This window comes from Azolla caroliniana, unplaced genomic scaffold, assembly GCF_043228905.1.
Source record: "Azolla caroliniana isolate FFs.n. ecotype wild unplaced genomic scaffold, voAzoCaro1.0.p SCAF_5, whole genome shotgun sequence".
Classification (NCBI taxonomy): domain Eukaryota; kingdom Viridiplantae; phylum Streptophyta; class Polypodiopsida; order Salviniales; family Salviniaceae; genus Azolla; species Azolla caroliniana.
Window position 1 is genome coordinate 19,833,878 of NW_028230440.1, and position 21,829 is coordinate 19,855,706.

At 38.9% G+C, this 21,829-nt stretch overlaps 2 protein-coding genes across 2 annotated transcripts; one reads left to right on the forward strand and one right to left on the reverse strand.

The window, feature by feature from the left end:
* The first annotated feature begins 4,423 nt into the window (after positions 1-4,423).
* Positions 4,424-17,567, forward strand: FU (kinase family with ARM repeat domain-containing protein). The gene is made up of 21 exons (XM_087320137.1): positions 4,424-4,746; positions 6,173-6,247; positions 6,394-6,486; positions 7,799-7,873; positions 8,202-8,294; positions 8,375-8,438; positions 8,532-8,616; positions 8,744-8,816; positions 9,691-9,759; positions 9,840-9,920; positions 10,182-10,317; positions 11,273-11,414; positions 11,509-11,680; positions 11,780-11,878; positions 12,955-13,509; positions 13,594-14,748; positions 14,867-15,103; positions 15,196-15,339; positions 15,461-15,541; positions 16,382-16,570; positions 16,918-17,567. Exons 1-21 carry the CDS (start codon positions 4,657-4,659, stop codon positions 17,179-17,181), a joined length of 3,972 nt encoding a protein of 1,323 aa, XP_087176263.1. The 5' UTR covers positions 4,424-4,656; the 3' UTR covers positions 17,182-17,567.
* Positions 17,568-18,125: 558 nt separating this feature from the next.
* LOC147864364 (formyltetrahydrofolate deformylase 1, mitochondrial-like) lies at positions 18,126-21,829 on the reverse strand. The gene is made up of 8 exons (XM_087320168.1): positions 21,537-21,829; positions 21,145-21,266; positions 19,255-19,405; positions 19,103-19,176; positions 18,865-19,024; positions 18,635-18,733; positions 18,464-18,550; positions 18,126-18,363 (listed from the first exon to the last, which is right to left on the reverse strand). The coding sequence occupies exons 1-8, from the start codon at positions 21,735-21,737 to the stop codon at positions 18,214-18,216; spliced, it is 1,044 nt and encodes a 347-aa protein (XP_087176294.1). The 5' UTR covers positions 21,738-21,829; the 3' UTR covers positions 18,126-18,213.

Consider the following 21,829-nt stretch of genomic DNA (forward strand, 5'->3'; position numbering starts at 1 on the left):
GGTTACATTAGTATATGAGTACTTAGGGCAATCATGTTAAAAAAGGTGCATTATGCTAAAGTTATTGTTGACGAGGTTGTTGCCTTTGTAACTGTGAGTGTGAACGAGTGTGAGTGGAAGCGTGTGAGCTCCATAGCTGCCTGTTGGTGAAGCAGGATCTCGAGGTCGTTGCCTTTGAGATCTCTTATTGTATTCCTTTCTCTCATAGTGTTTCTGTTTCGGAGTTTCTGGACTCCACGTGGTTTTTCCCAGTTCGGGTTTCCACATAAAAATCTGTGTCATTCTCAGTTTCTGTATTCTGTTTTTTTTTCATTAGATTGACTATTATTCCGCACATTACAACCAGTTGTGGCCGGCAACGATTTTAACTTCATGTCGGCTGTAATCGTTGATGAAGGAGACACCGACTCCCGCCAAGACTAACGTTTTGTGTCGGTCCCCATACATCCGAATGAATAAAGTCGAGCTTGATATGGCTACGGTTTCGTTCGGTGGGGAATGGAAGCCGATGTTGCTTCCCGAGTTGGCAGGCTTCACATATTTGGACCTTCTGGTCACTGAACTTCGGAAAACCGAAAACAACTTGTTTCGTTTGCAGGTCTTGAAGCGTTCAGTAATTGACATGGCCGATCCGCTTGTGCCACAAGTCGATGTTCGATTTGACCTTCTACCCTTTTGCAAACAAGGCAGTGCCGACGTCATTGGTGTCAAGGATGAACATCCTCCCATCTTTGCGCCCTTGCACAATAATCTGGCCCTCTTCCTCGATGAAGCACCCAAGGTGCGTAAACCGCACCTACATCCCTTGGTCAACGATATGACCGACTGACACCAGGTTCTTTGTGATAGTCGGAACGTGTAATACGTTCATCAACTTCCCCCTCTGTTTGACGTAGCTCAAAGGGACTTCTCCGACATGCACGATTGGGTGAGGAGTGTCGTCTCCTGTTTCGACGACTCTTAGTTGTTCCGGTTTCTCCAAGAAGGAGAACCACTCTTTTTGGCTCGTCATGTGATTCAACGCACCGGAATCAACATACCACACTTCCTCTGATTTGGAAGTGGTGTTCTTCATCGAGTTAGCCTCATGTTTCATCACCAAGGCTAGCCCTTTACCGGCTTTTCCGATTTTGGATCCTCCCGATCCTTCTGCGTAGTGTGAGTATTGTCGGTTCTCTCTGCTAGCCTTGCTAGATCCGTATCTGTCCGAATCGGCGCGCTTCTTCCAACACTCGCTTTCTCTATGGCCCTTTTTACCACAATACCAGCATTCCGTGTCGGCCTTTGCTTGCCGGCCTGTGGCACCGCCTTGACTCCCCCTGCTTGTGGAGGGTCCGGAACTGTTGTTGGCACGTTCTTTGTGCCTTCGGTCCAGCTCTTGCCAGTCGCTACCATTGCAAGCTGACCCGCCTCGTCCACCATGCCCATGAGGCTGATCCGCCTCCGTGTACAACATCCGGTTGTCCGTGGGTGCACTTGTTGACGCACTGACGTGGTTCTCCTCTACAAGGAGCATCGATTGTAAGTCAAAAAATGACAGTGTATTCTCCCTTGTACATATAGCCGTTCAGAACACTCTGAACTTAGATGCTAGGCCCCCAAGATAGATCTGCACCATCTCATCTTCCTCTACAATGACGTTGATAGAGGCAAGTGAGTCACCGATCTCTTTGATTCGGGCCGTGTAATCGGCTACCGACATGTCCTTCCGTCAAACATTGCTCAACTCCTGTCGGAGTTGCAGCTTCCGGGCTGTAGTGCTTGCCGCGAAAACCTTCTTCAGGTTTCCCCAAGCTTCTTTTGGCGAACATGACTCAGCAGCTGGTCTTCGACACTGGACGCAAAGCAGTACATCACTATGCTTACTGGGAAATCCAGGTGATGTGTCGTTAGCTCCGTCGACATAGCTCCAATAACCATGCCCAAGCAGGTACTGGTGCATCTTGTATGACCAAGATGCGTAGTTGGATCTGTCGAGCTTCTTCGTCAGAAGCGAGCTAGCCATGCCTCTATCCATCGGTTTTACCTGTTCTTCTTGGTTGGTTTTCCTTTCAAGCTATGTCAGCTGCAGAGGTTCTCAACCCTCGTGCTATGATACCATGTAAAAGAATAGCGTGCAGAAGCAATAGGAAACCGAACACAGAAATGCAGGTTTAATGGAGAGCTTAGAATATACACAGTCCGCGGGAGAGAGAGAGAGAGAGAGAGAGAGAGAGCACGTAAACTCAATTCAAAAAATGATACTCGATCTGTACATCGCATGTGTTCAGTGAACACTTTTATACAAGTCCATACGGACTGACATAAGTGTGGTGTACTTCAATGCTCACACGAGCGTCTAACACTAACTACGATATATTAACTCCCTAGTAGTCTAGCTGCTACTTGGCTTCCGGTTACTACTTGATCCGGCTAACCGGATCCCTAGCTCACTGGCTCATCCTTCCGGATGCCGATCCGGATCCGGTTGAGCTTGCCGCTCAACACCATACACATTACTTCTCTTCTGTTCCCCTAATGTGTTTCCATTCAAGCACGCCCTCCACATTGCAATGTGTCGGTTACTAGCTCTTTTTCACTTGTTCGAGGATGAGTATCGTTGGCTTTTTACATGCTCTGCATATAGTTCAATTCGTGAAAGCTATGATGACATATTAAGAGGGGGTTATGACTTGAGTGTCACATTAAACGGAACACCTTGAAGGTTGAGCTCTTATGTGTATGCCTTTTTAACGCATCTAGAATTTGTGCTTCAAAGTATGAATATCTCTTTTTAAGAAGGAGACTTCAATCCCATTTGGGCTTGGTTCTACCCCCGTTGAGTACACCCATTTGTGGCGGTCGTCCTCATGGTTCATTCCCATCATGCAGGACTCGAGAGGAGCGGGCGGGACGTTATAAATCCAGGTCATGTAATCTAGCCTTAGCCCAAAGTAAGCAGATTGATTGCTTCGTGTTTGTTCTCTCTTTGAATTCCGCAGTATGTCATGTTCTTTTAGTTAAAACCACGCTAGCGATAAACACCCTTATGTCCCTATCAAATCCTAAAACCAAAGTTAGGGTCCTATAATTGTGTGTGGTAATGTGATGACAATACCCTACAAGGAGGACATTACCATAATGTGCATGCTAGTTTTGTCTCTATACGATGACAATCCCCCATGGTCCCATGGTGGCAATCCCCATGAATATGTTTCCATGGTGACATAAACAAAGGCTTAGTCTATTTGTATGATGCCAATACCCCATGGTGGCGATCCCATGCCAACCAACCACTATGTCAGTCACCATGTCTGATATGGTGGCGTTATAGTTGCCCACCATAGCTAATTTGGCGGTGCTACAACAACCCGCCATGCTCTATGTTGTGCCCGTTATGGTGGTGAAGCCAGCTTGCCACGAGTTGCAAATTTGTATCTCCTTATCTTAATACATTTTTCCTTTCATCGTCACACACTCTCTCTACTATTGTCTCACCTATTTCCTTCCATCGTCACTCTCGCTTGCTCCCTCTATCTACTACTACCTCATATGCTCCCTTTCATCGTGACTCTTTCTCTTTGGCTACAAAGATATGGCTATTTTCCCTCGGTTTTGACACCGATGCCATGAAACAAGTCAAAACATGTTCTAATGTTCCATATGGGTTTACATGCACCACATCCTTAGGGTTATCTACAAAAACCTTTTGTTTAGGTCCTCCCATTTGACAAAAACCTCTAGGGTTCGATGGATTTACAACCCATCCCAAAGAATCAAATTGCACTTGAAGGGGTAATCCCTTATCTCCGTTGGCAAGGAGCTTTCCCCCTTCCCCCCCAATATATAAGCATTAAACTTTGATTTCCCTTATTCTTAGGCCCAAAACCTTGAAGTAGGGTCTCTTTAGCACCTTCTCCAAACGATGTTCCTTCATCCATAATAACCACATGTTAAGAATTAGGTAATGAATTAAGCAAGGGGTAATTAGTACCTAATTATGTGATTAGTTGATAAGCGGAAGATTAAGTGATATGTGTGTGTATGTGTATGGGGGTGAACAAAATATTGCATCATAAAAAACCTCGTGAGGCTTAACCGGTTTGAGTCGAACCAAGCCGAGCTCAAACCGGTTAAGAAAATTCTCTCTCTCTCTCTCTCTCTCTCTCGTTCCCGCTTCGCCCTTCGTTTTTGAACCATCCTCAGAAGAAAGCAGAAGCAGAAAGAGAGGAAGAAGGAGAAGGAAGCAGCAGCAGCAGCAGCAGCAGCAGAAGAAGAAGAAGAAGAAGAAGAAGAAGAATCGGAAGGAGAAGGTCAAGCCATAGCTCAGACGTAGACGGTAAAGGAGTTGCTAAGGGAGGAGAATAGGGAGAAGAGCGGGAGGCCGCAGGAGGAGAACCCAGATCAGAGGGAAGGAGAACAAACGAAGATCAAAGGAGGAGGGAAACGAAGATCAGACAGAAGAAGGTCTGTGATGTCTTCCCTCCGTTAGGCATCTCTGTGATTCATCTTCCTCTCACGTTTCCTACAGTAATCCCGTCTAAATTCTCCAAAAATACGGTGTCGAAATCCCTACTCCTCCCCCCAATCGTGTCAGTCATGAATGATTTGGGGTAATCTTGCTCCATTCTTTGTTCTTCCCTCAAGTCATCTGTATATCTATCCATATATCCACCAATGGGAGTCGAAAACTATCATGTTGTGGAGCTTGTCGGAGAAGGATCCTTCGGGAAAGTATACAAAGGGAGGCGCAAATACACTGGACAGGTTAGGCAACACCGCCATTATATCCCCCCCCCCCCCCCCCCCCCCCCCCCTTTCTTTGCGACATTTTCCCTCACCATTATAGCTGACGGAGGATTCATTTCTCCTAGTTTTTTTAATGTTTTGGCAAATGTACCAGAGATGCTATGGAATGACACCTTGAACTCCATTTCTGTGTGATTTTTTAGCTGTGCAGATTTACATCTCTTTGTCAATGTATGAGAAAATATACTCTGCATCCTAGACAACGAAACCTGCTACCTTTTGTTGTGTGTGATTCTTCTTATCATTCTAGCTCCACATTTCCGGTCCTGCATTAACGTTTAACTCACATTTTGACGAGATATTTCCACACCATAGTAGCATCAAATTTCATTTTCATCCATGATTTACTTGAGACTGAGTTAAATCCTGTTCTGTACGTTATTTCATTATCATTCTATCATGGGTTTACATCTTCCATTTTTGGATTAGATTCGAATGACTTTGCCTCTCATCCATGTATTGTTTCAAACTCCATTGCTGTGTGTTATATCCTTATCATTATTACACACATTCACATTTTCATTCATGCATTACCCTGAACTCACATTTCTATGCGATATTGGTTGCTACTCGGGCACAAAGTTACACTTTCTTTGATGATTCTATTTTGTATTTTCTAATGTTGATTTTTTATCTTTCTTTATGCATTATCTTTAAACTACATGTCTTTGTGATATTTCCTTACCATTCCTGTACAAATTTACATTTTCGTTACCATATTATCTTTAATTCCAACTCTATGTCCTAATTCTTAGCATTCATGTTTGATTTTGATATATTCTTTTCATCTCTAGGGAAATGCAGTAGCCATGTTAGAAAAGCGACACCTTTAACTCCGTTTCTTAGCATTCTAGCACATATTTTCTTTCTCTTTATCAATTTCCTTTATCTTCATCTCAGCACTGTATTAATTAGCATTGTAGCGTCAATTTATATTTTCATTACTTAGAAAATATACTTGACAAGACAGAAGAGGACATGTTTAACTCTATTCCTGTGTGATTATACATGAATTAAAACATAAAACGATGTTTGCTACAAATTGCCTTTGATCTCGGTATGTATATGCTTTTCTTAACAGCACGAAACTGTAGCAAATACACTGCAAAGATTGAAAAGTGGAATCTTCAACTCGGTGTCCATGCGAGTTCTCTTTGCTTTCTAATATCAATATATGTTTTCATCCATTTCCAAGCAGTGTTTTCAATTAGTGCATTTTCTTGGTGCACAGAATCAACAGTGTGGATAAATCTGTTTAACTACATTTGCATATATTTGCATTTGCTGATTGTGCATGCTTCTTAACAGTCCCAAAATTTACAACTTCTCTGTCCAAGGTCCTTCATGCAATGCTTTTTTTGATTTCAATGTCCATGCAATACAGACGGTGGCTATGAAGTTCATCCTTAAACATGGCAAAAGCGATAAGGACATTGATAATTTACGACAAGAGATTGAGGTGATTTCTTGAAGCTAATTTACCAAAATGGCTTCAGACGCTAAATCCTGAGGACAAAATTCTCATAACTGATTATCACTTTTTTGTTTACTCTAATAATATCATTGACTCTTACACATTTTTTTTCTCCACATAAAAAAATTCAGATCCTCCGAAATCTGAAGCATGAAAATATTATTGCAATGTTGGATGCGTTTGAAAGCCCTCAAGAATTTTGTGTGGTTACTGAATTTGCACAGGTGAGATCTTGATGTATGGAAGACAGAAGAAAATTAAGTAAGGCTACCTTTCTTTTGATTGATAATAGCACAGAATGGTGCTAAATGCTTGCTTTATGGGCACATTAAGATTTCTCCTTCTATGAAATGATGCATCAAGAAATTGACTTTTTGTACGATTTCCATTATTTGCATGCTGATTTACAGAGAAGAAATTAGGATGTTATAAAATGAAACAACCTACATAAAAGAAATTAGGATGTTATAAAATGAAACAATCTACATAAAAGAAATTAGGATGTTATAAAATGAAACAATCTACATAAAAGAAATTAGGATGTCATGTTCTAAAATCTATCGAAATCTTGTTAAAGAGAATTATGGTTGCAATATAGAGCCAATAAAGAATGGGTAACATAAATTTGGACTATGGTGGCACATGAATCTGTTCATGTGTTCATTGGTTCTTCAAACTTGACTTAGAAAAGTCTAGAGTCATGTCATTTACTCGTCTATTTTGAAACATTTATCTACTGCATGTCTGAGGCCTCTTATTCATATTCTTGGTGCTAGATCTGAAGCAAATATGGTTATTATTACAGGGAAGCGTTTCCATTTCCTTCACATACTCCTGGTCATCATGACGACATTGTGCTATATGGGCCTCAGACTCTTGAGAATACTTTTTGACCTTGGATTGATGACCTCTGCACCTACTCTACACCTGTGATTTCCCTATTAGAATTGTAATGAATCAGAAACATACAATAAGATTCTTCTGTAGGGTGGTAAGATTAGCCTGAAAAATTCTATCTGAATCTCTGATCCTTACTGACTGCCACTGCATATGGTCATTGTCACCTCATCACCTTCATGATCTCAGTCTAAATGTCTTGCTCGTCGCTGCAGGAGAGAATTACCTCCACTAAAGAAGGATCCATAACTTCCATGATAATATCTAGAAATTTAATGATTTGGATTGAACTTAAGGTACTTCCTATAATGTACTTGTAATAGAAAGACTACCTAGAATCAGATCTTTTGATGGGGGACATTACAATTTTCATGCCCCTCTCTAACATGTTGCAAACTCCAGCATCAAATTTGATTGCATAACATGCTATGATGAGACTCAAAAGGTTTTGTTTTTAACTAAAGTGGGCACTTATCAGAACCGTTTATGTAAAAAGAAAACAATATGATATGCATTGTCATTATAACGTTCAGTTGGTCTGGACATCATCGTCAGACTTTGGGTTTATCCCGCAAAGTTCAAACAATGATGCATCTTAATAAAGCTACTGCCTCTCTTGGTTTGTTTTATGGAATGCAGGGTGAGTTGTTTGAGATTTTGGAAGATGATAAACAACTGCCAGAAGCCCAAGTTCAGGCAATAGCCAAGCAGCTTGTAAGCTATAATCTTGAAACTTTGAACTTTATCTGGTTTACACTCATATAGAACGCACTGTTATTCAAACATTTTATAGCATGAGAATTCACTGTGAGTTTGATGTTAGCATTTATTATCAGACCTTTGAACATTTAGCTATCTATGCATTTTGAATATTTTCATGGCATGTGTGTGCTTGTATAAATACTTCGTATTATCTATTTGGAACTAACTAGCTGCTTCTCAGATAAATGTATAGAATCTGAACATAGTCTTATTAATTAGTTGATCTCATCATTGAAAATATTGAGTTTATTTTTGATATTATCTATTCCCTTTTCCACAGGTTAGGGCCTTGCATTACCTTCATTCCCATCGGATCATCCATCGTGATATGAAGCCACAAAATATACTTATTGGAGCTGGTGGCATTGTGAAGGTATGGTGAAGAGATACTACTGTTCAATTTTAGTACAAACTTTTATCCTCAGCTTAACCTCCTGTATTGTATCATGATAGCTATGTGACTTTGGGTTCGCTAGGGCAATGTCATGCAATACCATGGTTCTCCGCTCCATTAAAGGCATGCAGATGTGCTTTTCTGACCTATGTTATTGATGCCAAATGTGCCTTTACATCAAGATCGTTTTCTGATAATAACATACTTTTATGATAGGAACTCCCCTTTACATGGCTCCTGAACTGGTGAGGGAGCAGCCTTACAATCATACAGCAGATCTCTGGTCACTTGGGGTCATATTGTTAGTAATATTTGATATTTGACGTTCCTGTTTTCCTTGCTATGTTCATTGATAAGGCCAACAAAATGTTGGCCTTTGGAAATTCTGTTTATTAGAAGAGCATGACTGGTTCCATTCTTTATTGCAGGTATGAACTCTATGTTGGTCAGCCACCTTTCTACACCAACTCTGTATACACATTGATCAGGCACATTGTTAAGGTGTCTAGCCTTCCTAACCACGAGTTCTGATTTTCATAGCAAGTTTCCATCCTAGATATTTAATTCGAATGGTTTATGAATGGCAATTTATAATTAGAAGTAAATGCTAATGTTGCTTCAGGACAACTTCATAGACATCAAGCAAAATCTAACATCTTACATCAAAGCAAATCTGCTTCTTTAGATATCAGATATTGTATCATAAATCGATATAACTTTTCACTTCTCATTTCATAAAGACCAAGGGGCCATCAGACATGCAATTGAAGATTTATCTTGATGGCCATATATGCATACATCGAAAAGGATTTTCGTTATGAAGGATCTCCCTATGTTCTTTAGGCATACATATAAATGTAGTCACACACAAAAGTAACACAAACGATCATATTATCGGATATCTTTGTACCTGGGATGGCTAAAATTTTGAAAGTATTCATGACTGAATTTAAATAGGCAAACTACGTGGGGCACGGAAATCGTTGAACAATTGGAATGTCTGTATAACACAATGTGTGCTGAAATTCTGAATGAACGTTTATTTAGTGAAAACAGTACACCACATTCTGTAGACTATAGTGTATGTATATATGAACTTACATATTCAGTTACATACATGCTCTATTCTCTTTAAAGATGTGAAACACGTGCACATACAAGAAACACATTACACTGTGTCTGTTGATCTGTTGAAAATGTCTGCTAGCTTGAAAGGCTTCTTTTTTCAGGGATACAAATTTCCATGAGCCTGTATCTGGGACTGAGGTTGAATTCTTTATTGTTGACTGTCTTGTGCGGTAGATAATTTTTGAAGTTTATAGCAAGCAACTCTACACATTAAATGCATGGTGATAATTGGTATTTGGTTGACCAGGATCCTGTAAAGTATCCCGACAATATGAGCTCAAGCTTCAAGAGTTTCCTCAAAGGTCTTCTTAATAAGGTGCACTTTATTTTGAGTCTATATGTTTCTGCATAATAGTAATTGTGTGGTTCATTCACTCTTTATGTCCTTTACTCTAGGTGTCCCAGAACAGATTAACGTGGCCACTTCTCCTGGAGCATCCATTTGTGAAAGAAAACATGGAGGAAATTGAGGCTAGGGTAAACATCATTTTTAGGCCAAACATATGTGTGCAAAAATAGTAGTTTGAACATGCCCTTGCTGTAATTACATGTAAAACTACTGTATATAAGGTGGTATTTCAAAACTGTGTGCAACTGCATGTGCAGCAATCCATTTGTATGTATGCAAGTGAGCTTGAAACACGTGTTGTAGAACACAATCTGATTGATTTATTCTAATTCGTAAATTGAGTGAACTTTCAGCAGTGATATCTGTTTCATTCTAACTGGCTTTCTTAGGAAGCAAGAGCCACAACAGCAGCGGCTAGAGGATGTGATGCAGCATGGAGGGGAGAGGTCAATATTATTCTATCATCTCCTGTATCCACTCCAACCACTGTCAATTCAGATTCTCAGCCCTCTCCATTACCAACAGGTATAGTTACAACTGAATTCGACCAAGTAATGTGGATTTGTCTGATATTGAGCCACCAGTTTTATCTGGCAACAATGAGTTCTTTTTACTATCGTTATGTATATTAGAGTCCAGGAGTAATAACCTTGATCTGATTTGTAAACCTGAAAATATTAAATCCTTTGTATTTGCTTCTGAATCTAGAACTTTTAAGCTTGCCATGATCCGTCATACTTTGAAAGGCCTTTCTAAATACAAGATCGGCTTAGGAATTCCCTATTATGATTCTTAGGAATGATGGAATGTACTATTCATGGCTCATTCTAAACCTATTCCATCTTTCTGAAGTCTTATTTAGCTTGCAGGATACAGCTGGCTATGTACACATTGGTAATTCACGTAATAATATATAGTCTTGCCAAAAAAATGTGGACATGTGCTGATTACTATGCTGTAATTTGGTGTGAGGCCATGGCTATTGGAAATCCTATATATTTTCTCGTCCTTGGAAAAACATGGCTATATTATAATGTCATAAAACATATGCTTGTTTCCAAGGTGCCGTGATATTATAATAATGCCAAAAAATGTTTGCACATGTGCTTGTTACCATGCCTTGGTTTGTTGTGAAGCCATGACTATCATGAATCTTATATATTTCTCTTTTGTTCTTGGAGGAACGTGGCTGTATTATAGTGTCAACACACATGCTTGCTGTCATTGTACTATATTGTGAACCCATGCCTTTTGGAAATCTTCTGTTTCGTCCTTCGAGAAAGATGGCTGTATTATGGTAGCAAAAACGTGCTTGTTACCATGATGCCTTGTTGTGAAGCAATGATTATTAGAAGTCTATGCCTGATTTGTGCTGCTGAGTAGTTTCCCTTTGCATTCTTGTCCTAAATTTAATTGAGATTTCTATTTTTTGGAAAGTAAACATGCAAATGGTTATTCCAATGTACTTCTATTGATACAGAGGCTGCAGTTCTGGAGAAAATTGAGTCCACCTCTCGCACATCGAAAGGAGCTCAAGCCATAGGACAAGATCGTGGATCATTAGCACACATTTTACACCCTTTCCGGAATTTCAATGTCAAAGGCACTGCTGCACTTTCAAAGTATGACAATCTTCTAATTCATGTATTGCATGCTGCTATAGATCTGCGGCAGTTATCAGCATCACAATAATCACCCATGTATTACGTCTTCCAGTGAGCAGGCTGATGTAGCTGTGAATCAATCTCTCCGTATTTTATCCAATCTTTTGGCAGCCAATGCAATTGTTCCGAAAACAGCGGTGGATGATGCAATACCATCTTTGTTAGGACTGATTCGAGCAACTTTAGGGGCAACTGCACCACAGCATGTCAGCCTACTTATCAAGGTATCTATTCTACTCTAGTAAAAGCACACATGATATTTCCATCCTATAGAATTTTATCTCCAGTACATCTATGCTATTTGAGAAATGCTGTGTATCCAGGGTTTTGGAATATTAAGGAAATTGATGGAAATTGGCTCAGCCAAAATAGAGAGTGGCTATTATCATCATAGTGTTGGATTATTAAGACTGTATCCACAGGTATGCCATTATTTTCTTCATTTATTCAAACTCTGTCTCTCATGCATGATTCTTCACCAAGTCAGGGTGGCCAAGTCTTCTAAGTCACAAAAGTCAAGTTCTGATTCTCGAAAACGAGTGTTGATTCAAATCTCACTTTTGATAACTTAGTTTCTTGACTTAAAAACTGTCTTATCTTCATGGCCGCTTTACCATTTAAAGTCCTCATCTACATGGCTGGGGAGAATGCACTGTAGCGATTTGCTAGTTCCATGAGTCATATTTTCTCCTCGCCCTGTGAACGACAATAAACCATCATCACAATCTACTATGTGTCGTCCTTTACGACATAGAATGCTCGGTTACAATGCATTGCCAGTATATGTCATTAACTGTTTTTACATCTCATTTCTGTGCATCTTGGGAATCTGTATGTGCCTAAGTACTGCTTTAAGCAGGAATGTATTTGCATCTGCTTCAAAGATGACATGCACAGCTTGTAAGCTACGCAAAGGTCTGTTAAGTTCTGTCTATAGCGTAATATAAATTAACTATGGGCTATTGATAATGAAGCATAATAGGAATTGGCTAGGAACCATTGTGATGAAAAGCATATCATGAAATGCAAAAATTCAGTGGACAAATCTTTTGAAAGGAGAAAAGATACATCATCTCATTAGTAAAATACAGCTCATGCAGAGTTCTTTCTAGATCACTTTAGTCTTGTTTTAACACTTGGCATTGTACATCAAAGGTTGAAATTTATCGTGGATTTCTATTTAAGCGTTCTCAATCTGATTTTAAGCCATGTATGGGTGGAATTCAAGGAATTGTTGGTGTGGCAATTAAGTTTCTTTGTACCTCTTTTCTGGTAATACAACCTTGTTTGCCAAAGGAAAACGAGTTGCATAAAATTGCTTTCCAGATTAGAGTGGTAGAGGTATAAATAGATGAAGTTGGAAATTCCATTATGGTGCAATATGCTTTGTAAAGAAGTTTTTGACCTTTTTGAAGGGTTGAAGATTTCATTCATGGAATTTTTGTTTTCTATTCTGTAATGTGGCAGTAACGTATTTGGTGTTTAATTCTTTTCTCAGGCGGTTTCATATGCCCATGATTCATCTGGTCGGGTGCTATATGAATCAACTGCATGTATAGCTATGTTGCTGACACGGGTTGCAATAGGTCTAGATAGGATTATTTCTTCTGATAGCACAGTCAACAATGTTGATGGAAACAACACACAGGAAGGAACTGTTATGTCTCAAATTTTGGGACAGGCAAAAAGTCTGGGTACAGTTGAACAGTTATGCTTGTGCCTTACAAGTACAGGTTCAAATCTTGCTTCAGGTTCCTGTTCTTCAGCACCTGTTGCTGCTGAAGCTTGCAAAGCTATTTGGGGTCTTCTTAAGGGACTCAATATTTTGACTACAAAAGGCCATAGACAAAGTTTCCCCTTATCATTATTGCGAGATAATGCACAACCTTTAGCAGATGAAAGGCAAAGTGGAGCTGAATCTAGATCAGACAATGCAACGAAGTATGTCATTGAGCAAGTCATAGCATCATTGCTCAAGTCACGAGACATCATTGCTGCAATCTGTTATACACTTATGCATGGCTCAGAATCTGGAATATCTTCAGTTACACAGGTTTGGAGCTCCCATTGTGCTAGGTGTTAACGCCTTTTTCTTTGATATAATATGACTGTCAATAATCACTCTTGTGATTTACAGATTCTGTTAAGATGCTGTATGACATCACCAGTAGTGTGCGATGTACTCTCAGGTATTTCAATTCCTGAACGAAATTCCAGTCCTGTCAATGGAGGTGTTGATGGCACTGCAGTTGCTGCAATATTCAGATTAGTGCTGCTGTGTGCCAATGCATCTGCTGCCACAAAAGATACAAGCTCACAAACAGCAAGTGAAGCAGAAACCGCAGCAAAAGCTTCTTCGTTTGAGAGCCTGGCAACACAATCTTGCCTTGTCCTGTCCACAATTTCTCAGGGTTTAAGAATACTTGGTCGACACGGAGCCTCTTGTGTTTTGACAACATCTCAGAGTAAACAACATGACCGTCTTTTGGCAATGACTCAGTTGACTGTACCTTCATCTGAAGTGACTGCGTTCCAACTTTCAGCAGCAGCAACACTTGCTCTTACTTCCATTCTTCTACTTGAATATGCCCCCACTAATGCTTCTGCAATGACTTTGATAGTAGAAAAGCCTCTCAGTCTTCTTCCTGAAATGTCTGTAATTCGGCGTCAGCTATGGCCATCTGCATCTGATCTTATTGAGACAAAAGGTAGCTTACTGTTGAAGGATGGTGTATTTTCTAGCTACCATGGGGTTCGAGATGGCTATGTAGGCGCATTGAAATTGTGGCTAAGATGGGGTGGAATTGCTGCTGCAGAGCAAGCATGTTCTTTAGGATTCCCTCGAATCCTTGTTCTTTTACTTGCTGGCAGACCTGATTCTCATGGAAACTGTGGATCACAAAATTCCATCATAGGATTATCTCCTGGAGGTGTGATACTGGCTTTATCAAGTATTTTCTCGTGTTTGCCAGGTGGAGCATTCAAAGATGTTTCCTTCAACAAAGATTCATTAAGTGTGCTGATAAGCTTGGTTGATGAGCCTTATCTGAGACTGTTGAATATATGGGAAGGGTTTGGTGGTGGGTCTTTTGGGGCAAGAGAAATAATCAATGAGGTGGTTAGCATTTTAGAGTTTCCTTATATAGCAGCACAGGGATCAGTATCGTCATCTGTGATTGGTAGTCTGGCTCATGGGCTCAACCCTGTTATAGCAAGGAAAGGGTCTGAGAATGGGGAACTTGGAAAAGCATTGGCAATGGAGATACCACAGTATTCACAACTACTGCAAGAGGTGATATCTTGTGCTTTGAAGAGTGCATGGGAAAATAGTGTTTATCAAAAAAGCTGGTCTGTCTGGTATGTTTGATTGGATTTCAAGCTTTTTAATTCCTGTTGTGATATCTTTACAGGTACACATTGTTGCTCCAATCATGAGATGGTTGAAAATTTTGGATGCGAGGGACTTAGCTAGGCCTGTCTCACTAATTGTGAGACTAATCCAGAATTCAAGAAGCTTTGCTGATGGATTAGTGAAGGAAGGGCTTCTTTCTTCCACTATTTTACACAAATTATTGGACAAGTCCAGTCAGAAAGAAGTTATTCTGGATGTTCTGGTCATTATCTCAGACCTAGCTAGACTATCAAAAGTGCGTACAGTCTCTCACTTAGGCATCTTATTTCTGTGTTTTATTAAAGCATATGTATTGTGTTAGAGAATGAGGGATTGCTTCAATTGCAGGACTTCTATGGGCCCATTTCTGAGGCAAACATATTAGCATTCATGGCAGTCTTTGTTAATCATCCAGATGCAAATGTTCGGTCAAAGGCATGTAATGCACTGGGGAATATGTGTAGACATACTCCTCATTTCTACAAAGAGATGGTAGGTGTTTCTAATCATAACACCTGCATATTTCTTTTTACATTGGCTGTAGAATTTCTCTTAGCAAATATAATAGTGCTAGTCAATATTCATTGGTATCATACATGGTTGTTTACTGCAGGTCAGACATGACATTGTCAACATGCTTATTGATAGATGTGCAGATCCAGATAGGCGAACAAGAAAATTTGCATGCTTTGCGGTAAAGTACATTTAAGTTTGATTACAATGAATAATTTAACTTGACAATACTATTAAATTTGTTCAAACTATAAACAATTGGCATATTGATTGGGATACTCACTGCACATTTTTATTTCTGATCTTGTGAACAAACAAAGAGGAACAAATGGAAGAATCCCTTGAATGTGTTAAAATACGTTGACAAACAAAATAACACTGAAAGTGCCTTATAATTAGAGTATCCATTGACCACAGCAATACTATTAAATTTGTTCAAACTATAAACAATTAGCATATTGATTAGGATACTCACTGCACATTTTTATTTCTGATCTTGTGAACAAACAAAGAGGAACAAATGGAAGAATCCCTCCCTTGAATGTGTTAAAATACGTTGACAAACAAAATAACACTGAAAGTGCCTTATAATTAGAGTATCCATTGTCCACAGCAATAAATTAATGTATTGGTATGATATTCATGGTGTGCTCCTCGAATTATCATTTGCCCTTCTCAATGAGGTTTATTTTCCTCTGTTTGTTCTCTATTCTCACTTCTGTTAAATGATCTAGGCCCAGTTGCTCTCGAGATGACTTTAGTAGTCTTTCATGATCTTAGGTTTACTACTCTCACTTCTGTTTAAATGATCAAGGCCCAGTTTCTCGCTAAATAACTGTGGAGGTTTTTAATGTTTGGTTTGAGGTATTGAGGTATTTCATATGCAAACTCTTTGACTAAGCTAATGTAACATTAGTACAAAAGAAAGGCTTTGACAAAAAAGTGTTCCTAGAGTCAAAATCCACTACAATTTAGTGGATGTGGTTCCATAATTAATTTGATCCACTTGTTGTTACCAAAGGTCGGTAATGCTGCTTACCACAGTGATTATCTATATGATCAACTTAAGCGATGCATTCCTCACCTTACAACTCTGCTACTCGGTGACGAGGAGGAGAAAACCAAGGCCAATGCAGCTGGTGCTCTAAGTAATCTGGTGAGGAATTCAAGCAAACTGTGTGAAGAAATAATTTCGAAAGGTGCCATTCAGGTAAATCATTTTGCCCATTTGATGTGTGTGCACCTTGCCATTGTTTTATATGCAGAGAGTAGAATAGACATATTAAGACATTTGCAGAGTTGATTTTACCTTCTAACATATTTAATAATCTAGTAAAAGACAAGGATTCATAATTTCAAGGAACCTTACGAATTGACATGTTTGAATGATTTCGTAAGCACTAGGAATTATACAACATTGTCATAATATTAATTGCTTTACCTAATATTGATTGTTGTAACATTGCAAATAGTGCCCCCAAAAGCCCAAGAATTTTGATACTCTTAGAAATTAAGCCAGTTCTAAAATATTCTAGTTGTGTGTTTGAGGGGAAACAGGCACTACTTCAAGTAATAACAGACTATTCGAATGCTTCACTAAGCAACACAATCCGTAGTGATGCAAACAGTGATTCTCCTCTCAAGATTGCCTTGTTCTCTTTAGGGAACATGTGTATACACAGTCCGTGTCGGCAGTACCTACGAACGCCTGAGCTTTTTCAAACATTGATGAAGCTTCAACGAGAATCACCAGACCCCACAATCATCAAATACATCAGTAGGATCATAAGTAAATTTCCAGAGGCATCCATCCAAAGGTAAATCATGATAAATGTTCAAACGACACACAAAAGTGGTTGTCAACAAATCTGAAAGAGATGAAAAAAGGAGCAGAGACAAGGAGTATGAAAATGATACAAAACAATCAATTCTGTTGGGAAGATCACTTTTTAAACAAGGGGTGCCTCTGGCCATGTGACATGTGGGTAGTAAGCTCCAACCGGATGCTGGATGTGTAATGTCTCTTAATGTAATTGTATAATATATTGCCATCTGGTGGATGTTCGTTCGACCAATGGTTGCAAAATTTTACAATCCTAGTCACAAATGTATTATCTTCTTGTGGCAATGAACAAGAAGAGAGGTGTGGCTAGAGAAAAACAAGATTACTGTTCTTTAATGTAAATTCCATCTCTCCTGACTTATATTACTTGGTGACTTTATGTTGGATGCAGTATTGCAATCATACCAAAATATAAAATGGAGTCTTAAATAGAATTGTCATAATGATTTTTGTAGTTCCATGTTCAGAAGACTGTCATATATTTACTTTAATTTTTTATCGCCAGGCTTGCAAACTGGTATGTCTGTTGTCCCCTATCTGTTGGCGATCCTTAACTTTATGCATTAAATTGCTTGTTAATTCTATAAGATGAGGAAAATGTAGTGTTTTGCATTAAATGATAATCTGTTACTTGATGGCACATTTGCTTAACTTGGTGGCGTTTGTGATGTTAATTTCTGATTTTTGTTCACATTGCAGCTACCTGCACATTCCCTATTGCACACAATAACATAATTGATATATACACTCCTTGATGCTTCAAAACCCATAGTGACATGTTTCTCTAAAATGTATTGCACTATGCTATGGTTATTATCAAAGTTGGCAGATATAGTAGCTTAAATAATAAAAATGCTCCCACTTCAATAATGATCAAGCTGGCAAAGTTATTGTATATGAAATATTGAAAGTGCTCCCATAATTTAACAATAACAAAATCATATTAACATAACTGATTTGATACATTGTGTACAGTGGTAGATGAAGGAAAGCCCAGTGGGGCAATCCTGTCAATCAAAGACAATTGTCCGATTACCACGATAACGGATTATCCTCAAGTCACAATAATATTTGATGGCCTTAGTCAGGCAAACTTTCTCCAAGTACTCTGATTTCATTGCTAAAGTAGCAAGGGTGTCTCTGTGAGATACTCTTTCCACCTATAAATCCATGGAGATGCGCTATACAGCTTTAGTATGTGCTTCAAATTAAGACACTGGTGTTACTGAGTGAGCAAAGACGTTTAAAAATAAGTCATACCATTTGCTCAATGATAGGCCCACAATCCAGTTCTTCTGTCACGAAGTGACTTGTTGCACCTATCAGCTTTACTCCAGCTTCATAAGCCTTTAACAAGGTAAGGGCCCACATTCACTTGAGAGAAATAAAAGTATAACAGAACCTCAAGCGTATCCCTTCAGATAACCATACTTGCTTATACGGGTTTGCACCCTTAAATGATGGCAACAGCCCATGGTGAATATTGATGATATCTTTCCCGTAGCCTTTCAAAAATTCGGGCGATAATATCTGTCCACTCGTTTTTTACAAACCCATTCATTTATAGCTTGATATATAAATGCTATATCAAAATCCAAAATTTGACAGTTCGAAAGTATCGGTAAGTATGAACAATTTACACTTGCATATGAAGAACTTACTTGCATATAATGAGCCAAGACCAAGAAATCTGTCCCATTGACAAGTCTCAATATCTCCTTCTCACATCTACCTTCTTTCGTTGCAGGCACATGATAATAAGGTATATTGTTGCGTGAGAGAAATCGGATAACATGTGTGTTCTCATCTCTCATGTGGTTACTGCCAGCACACTTGTATCTGTTATGGTTTGCACCCAATACCAGATCGTATAAGTGGTTTAAGAGGGAATAACTCTACCTCACAACGCACATCAATTGTACCGGGATCTTCCCATCTTGCCACAGATGCAATAAATCGACAAGACAATGGTCCTACATTTCAAGACACAAGGAAATGCAGTAAGAACACACATGAAGAACACTAGGTAACGTTAGGAATAAATAATTTACCTTTCGGGACACAAGCACAGCTACTTTCAATGGTGGATCTCTTTTGAGAACCCGAACAATTGAGGTGCTTGCATTGAAGGTAGTTTTCAGTGTCAAGAAATCCTCATCCATGATGTTCCGGGGCCATAGCAACGGATCAAAGGCAAACTCACTGGCATTGATGGCAGAAGGGTCTTAAAATCAGATTTTATTAACAAGCTTGCATAATCAGTCTTTCATAAGCACTCTCTATATGCACATAATGCACAAATTTTATAGAATTTCCTAATCTCAGGTTCCCAAATTCAAATTATTGGCAAACTTGACAATCAATCTTTTATATGCATGATTCCTGTATCATGCACAGAATTTCAAGTTTCTAATAAGCTCAAGGCTTCAAGTTCAAAATGTCCACCAGATCAACAAGTCATTCCATAAAATTGGCAGGGATTAGGCCCTCATGTTTATATTATGGCATATTTTTACCATGTTTTCTTTATTGACAAAGTGCATTCTAATGTGCAGAAGCTAGAAAACATCACCAACCTAAGGCATTCTGATGTCTCAAATTAGCATAATATTTATGGAATATATATAGCCACATTCTGCAATGATTCCAGAAAATCTTACAAAAACCTTATACCATTGCAACTTTCAGCAATTCTTAGGCATCTGAGGTTTAAACTGCAGATTCTAGAAAAATCAGAAACGTCAGGTCAAATTTGGGTAACATAAGATTCAGATTCCAGAATAAAATCTCTTTAATTCAAGTCTTCAAATCAAAATTAGGGTGACCTTGAAAACCAATATTTATGGAGCATGTCACAAAACATCACCTGATTGAATCCTATGCTAATGCAAATAGACAAAGGAATCACGTAATACGCATATTGCATAAATCTCACAAACTTGGGGCAAATTACTCCAGATGCAGTAAATGTGTAGATTGCAATTTGTGTTCCACAAGATTGACGACAAATTATTGTGCCGATTGAAGAGCTTCATGGACTTGAGGCCTCTAATTTAAAGCAGTGCAAGTTCAGTAAGCTAATGCAAAAAATTGCAGGAAAGTTTTGTAAACCCTATGGATTCAATGTCCAACAAACAAAAAATTTTAACAACAAATATGCGCAAAACATCAACAAAAAACATTATTCAATGAGTTCACATATGCCATGTGATAGGTCGTACTTTGATAACAAATCCTTATGTGATCCAACCTCAACAAATTGTTATGTGGTACAACCTTGTCAAATCGTTGTGCAGTACAACATTGACAAATCTTTGTTCAGTCATAAATCAACTTATGAATCGTATGTCAATGAATGAATGGAAGTATAAAAGAAGAAATTTTCAGTTCTGGTAACATAAGACAGATTCCTTTAATTGTCCTAGTCTGTGGTTGCGGTTACAAATTATAGCAAGATAAGATGTAGATTCCTCGAGAAATTTCATAAACTTGACCCTTGTGAAAATATTAAGTCAGCGTCAAATTAAGACAGATTCCTTCGAGTTTCCTAATCCTCAATTCCAAATTATGGCAAGATAAGACGTAGATTCCTCCAGAAATTTCACAAACCTGTGGAATATTAGGTCAACATAAGATGCAGATTCTAGAATGTCATCGCAAACTTGTGGCCTCAAAGTTCAAAATTAGAAGCAATTTGACCACAAATCATGATGGAGTACAACAATTCACAAAGAAACAAGTGCAATTCTTTCTTTACTATACTGTTTTAATCAGAATTTAATCTTTCTAGCAGATAGCAGAAAACGTTGCTACAAAGCTGAATTCTTCCGCTGCTTATGACATATAGAAACGTTGCTTGATTGATCCCACATTGCTTATGACATATAGAGAAATAGATAGGTAGAATGAATAAATATAAGAGGCAAAAGAAGGAAATTTACGTTCTGGCAAAATAAACAGGTGTCCTTCCAAAGTCCAAGTTGACGAAGACACCAAAGTCAAGAATGCTGGCTCCTCGGCTTGCAATACATTCTGTGATCTTCGCAGTGATTCCAACTCGATCCTGAGAAATTCAGGGAAAGGGGCTTGGGATCAACCAGTGAGACACTAAATGAAGAAGAAGGAGAAAGAGAAGAAGGATAGAATAGAAGAACGTAGTAGTAGTAGAAGAAGAAGAAGACGATTCCAAGCCCTGGCGAATGAAAAATAAATATGAAGAGAGACCAAGATCGAAGAAGGAATTGAAGAAGACAAAGAAACGGAAGGACGACGAAAACAAGAAGCAGAAGCAAGATGAAGAATGATGAAAAGTAAGCAAGATTGCAATAAAAACCTGGCACTCAAAGGCGTGGATGCCATGGACAAGGGGAGCATTCGCAGCAGCAGAAGAAGAAGAAGAAGAAGAAGAAGAAGAAGATGATGATGATGATGATGATGAAGACGATCTTGTGGTTGATGATGAAGAGATATGTTTGGAGAGGCGATGGCGATCTCTAAGCAATCTTGCAGCAGAAGTGACAGTGATTCTCTGCATTTTTATTCTTCTTCTTCTTCTTCTTCTCCTTCATCCATCCCTCCGCCCATCCACACATTCATTCATTCATTCATTCATACATCACAGAGAGA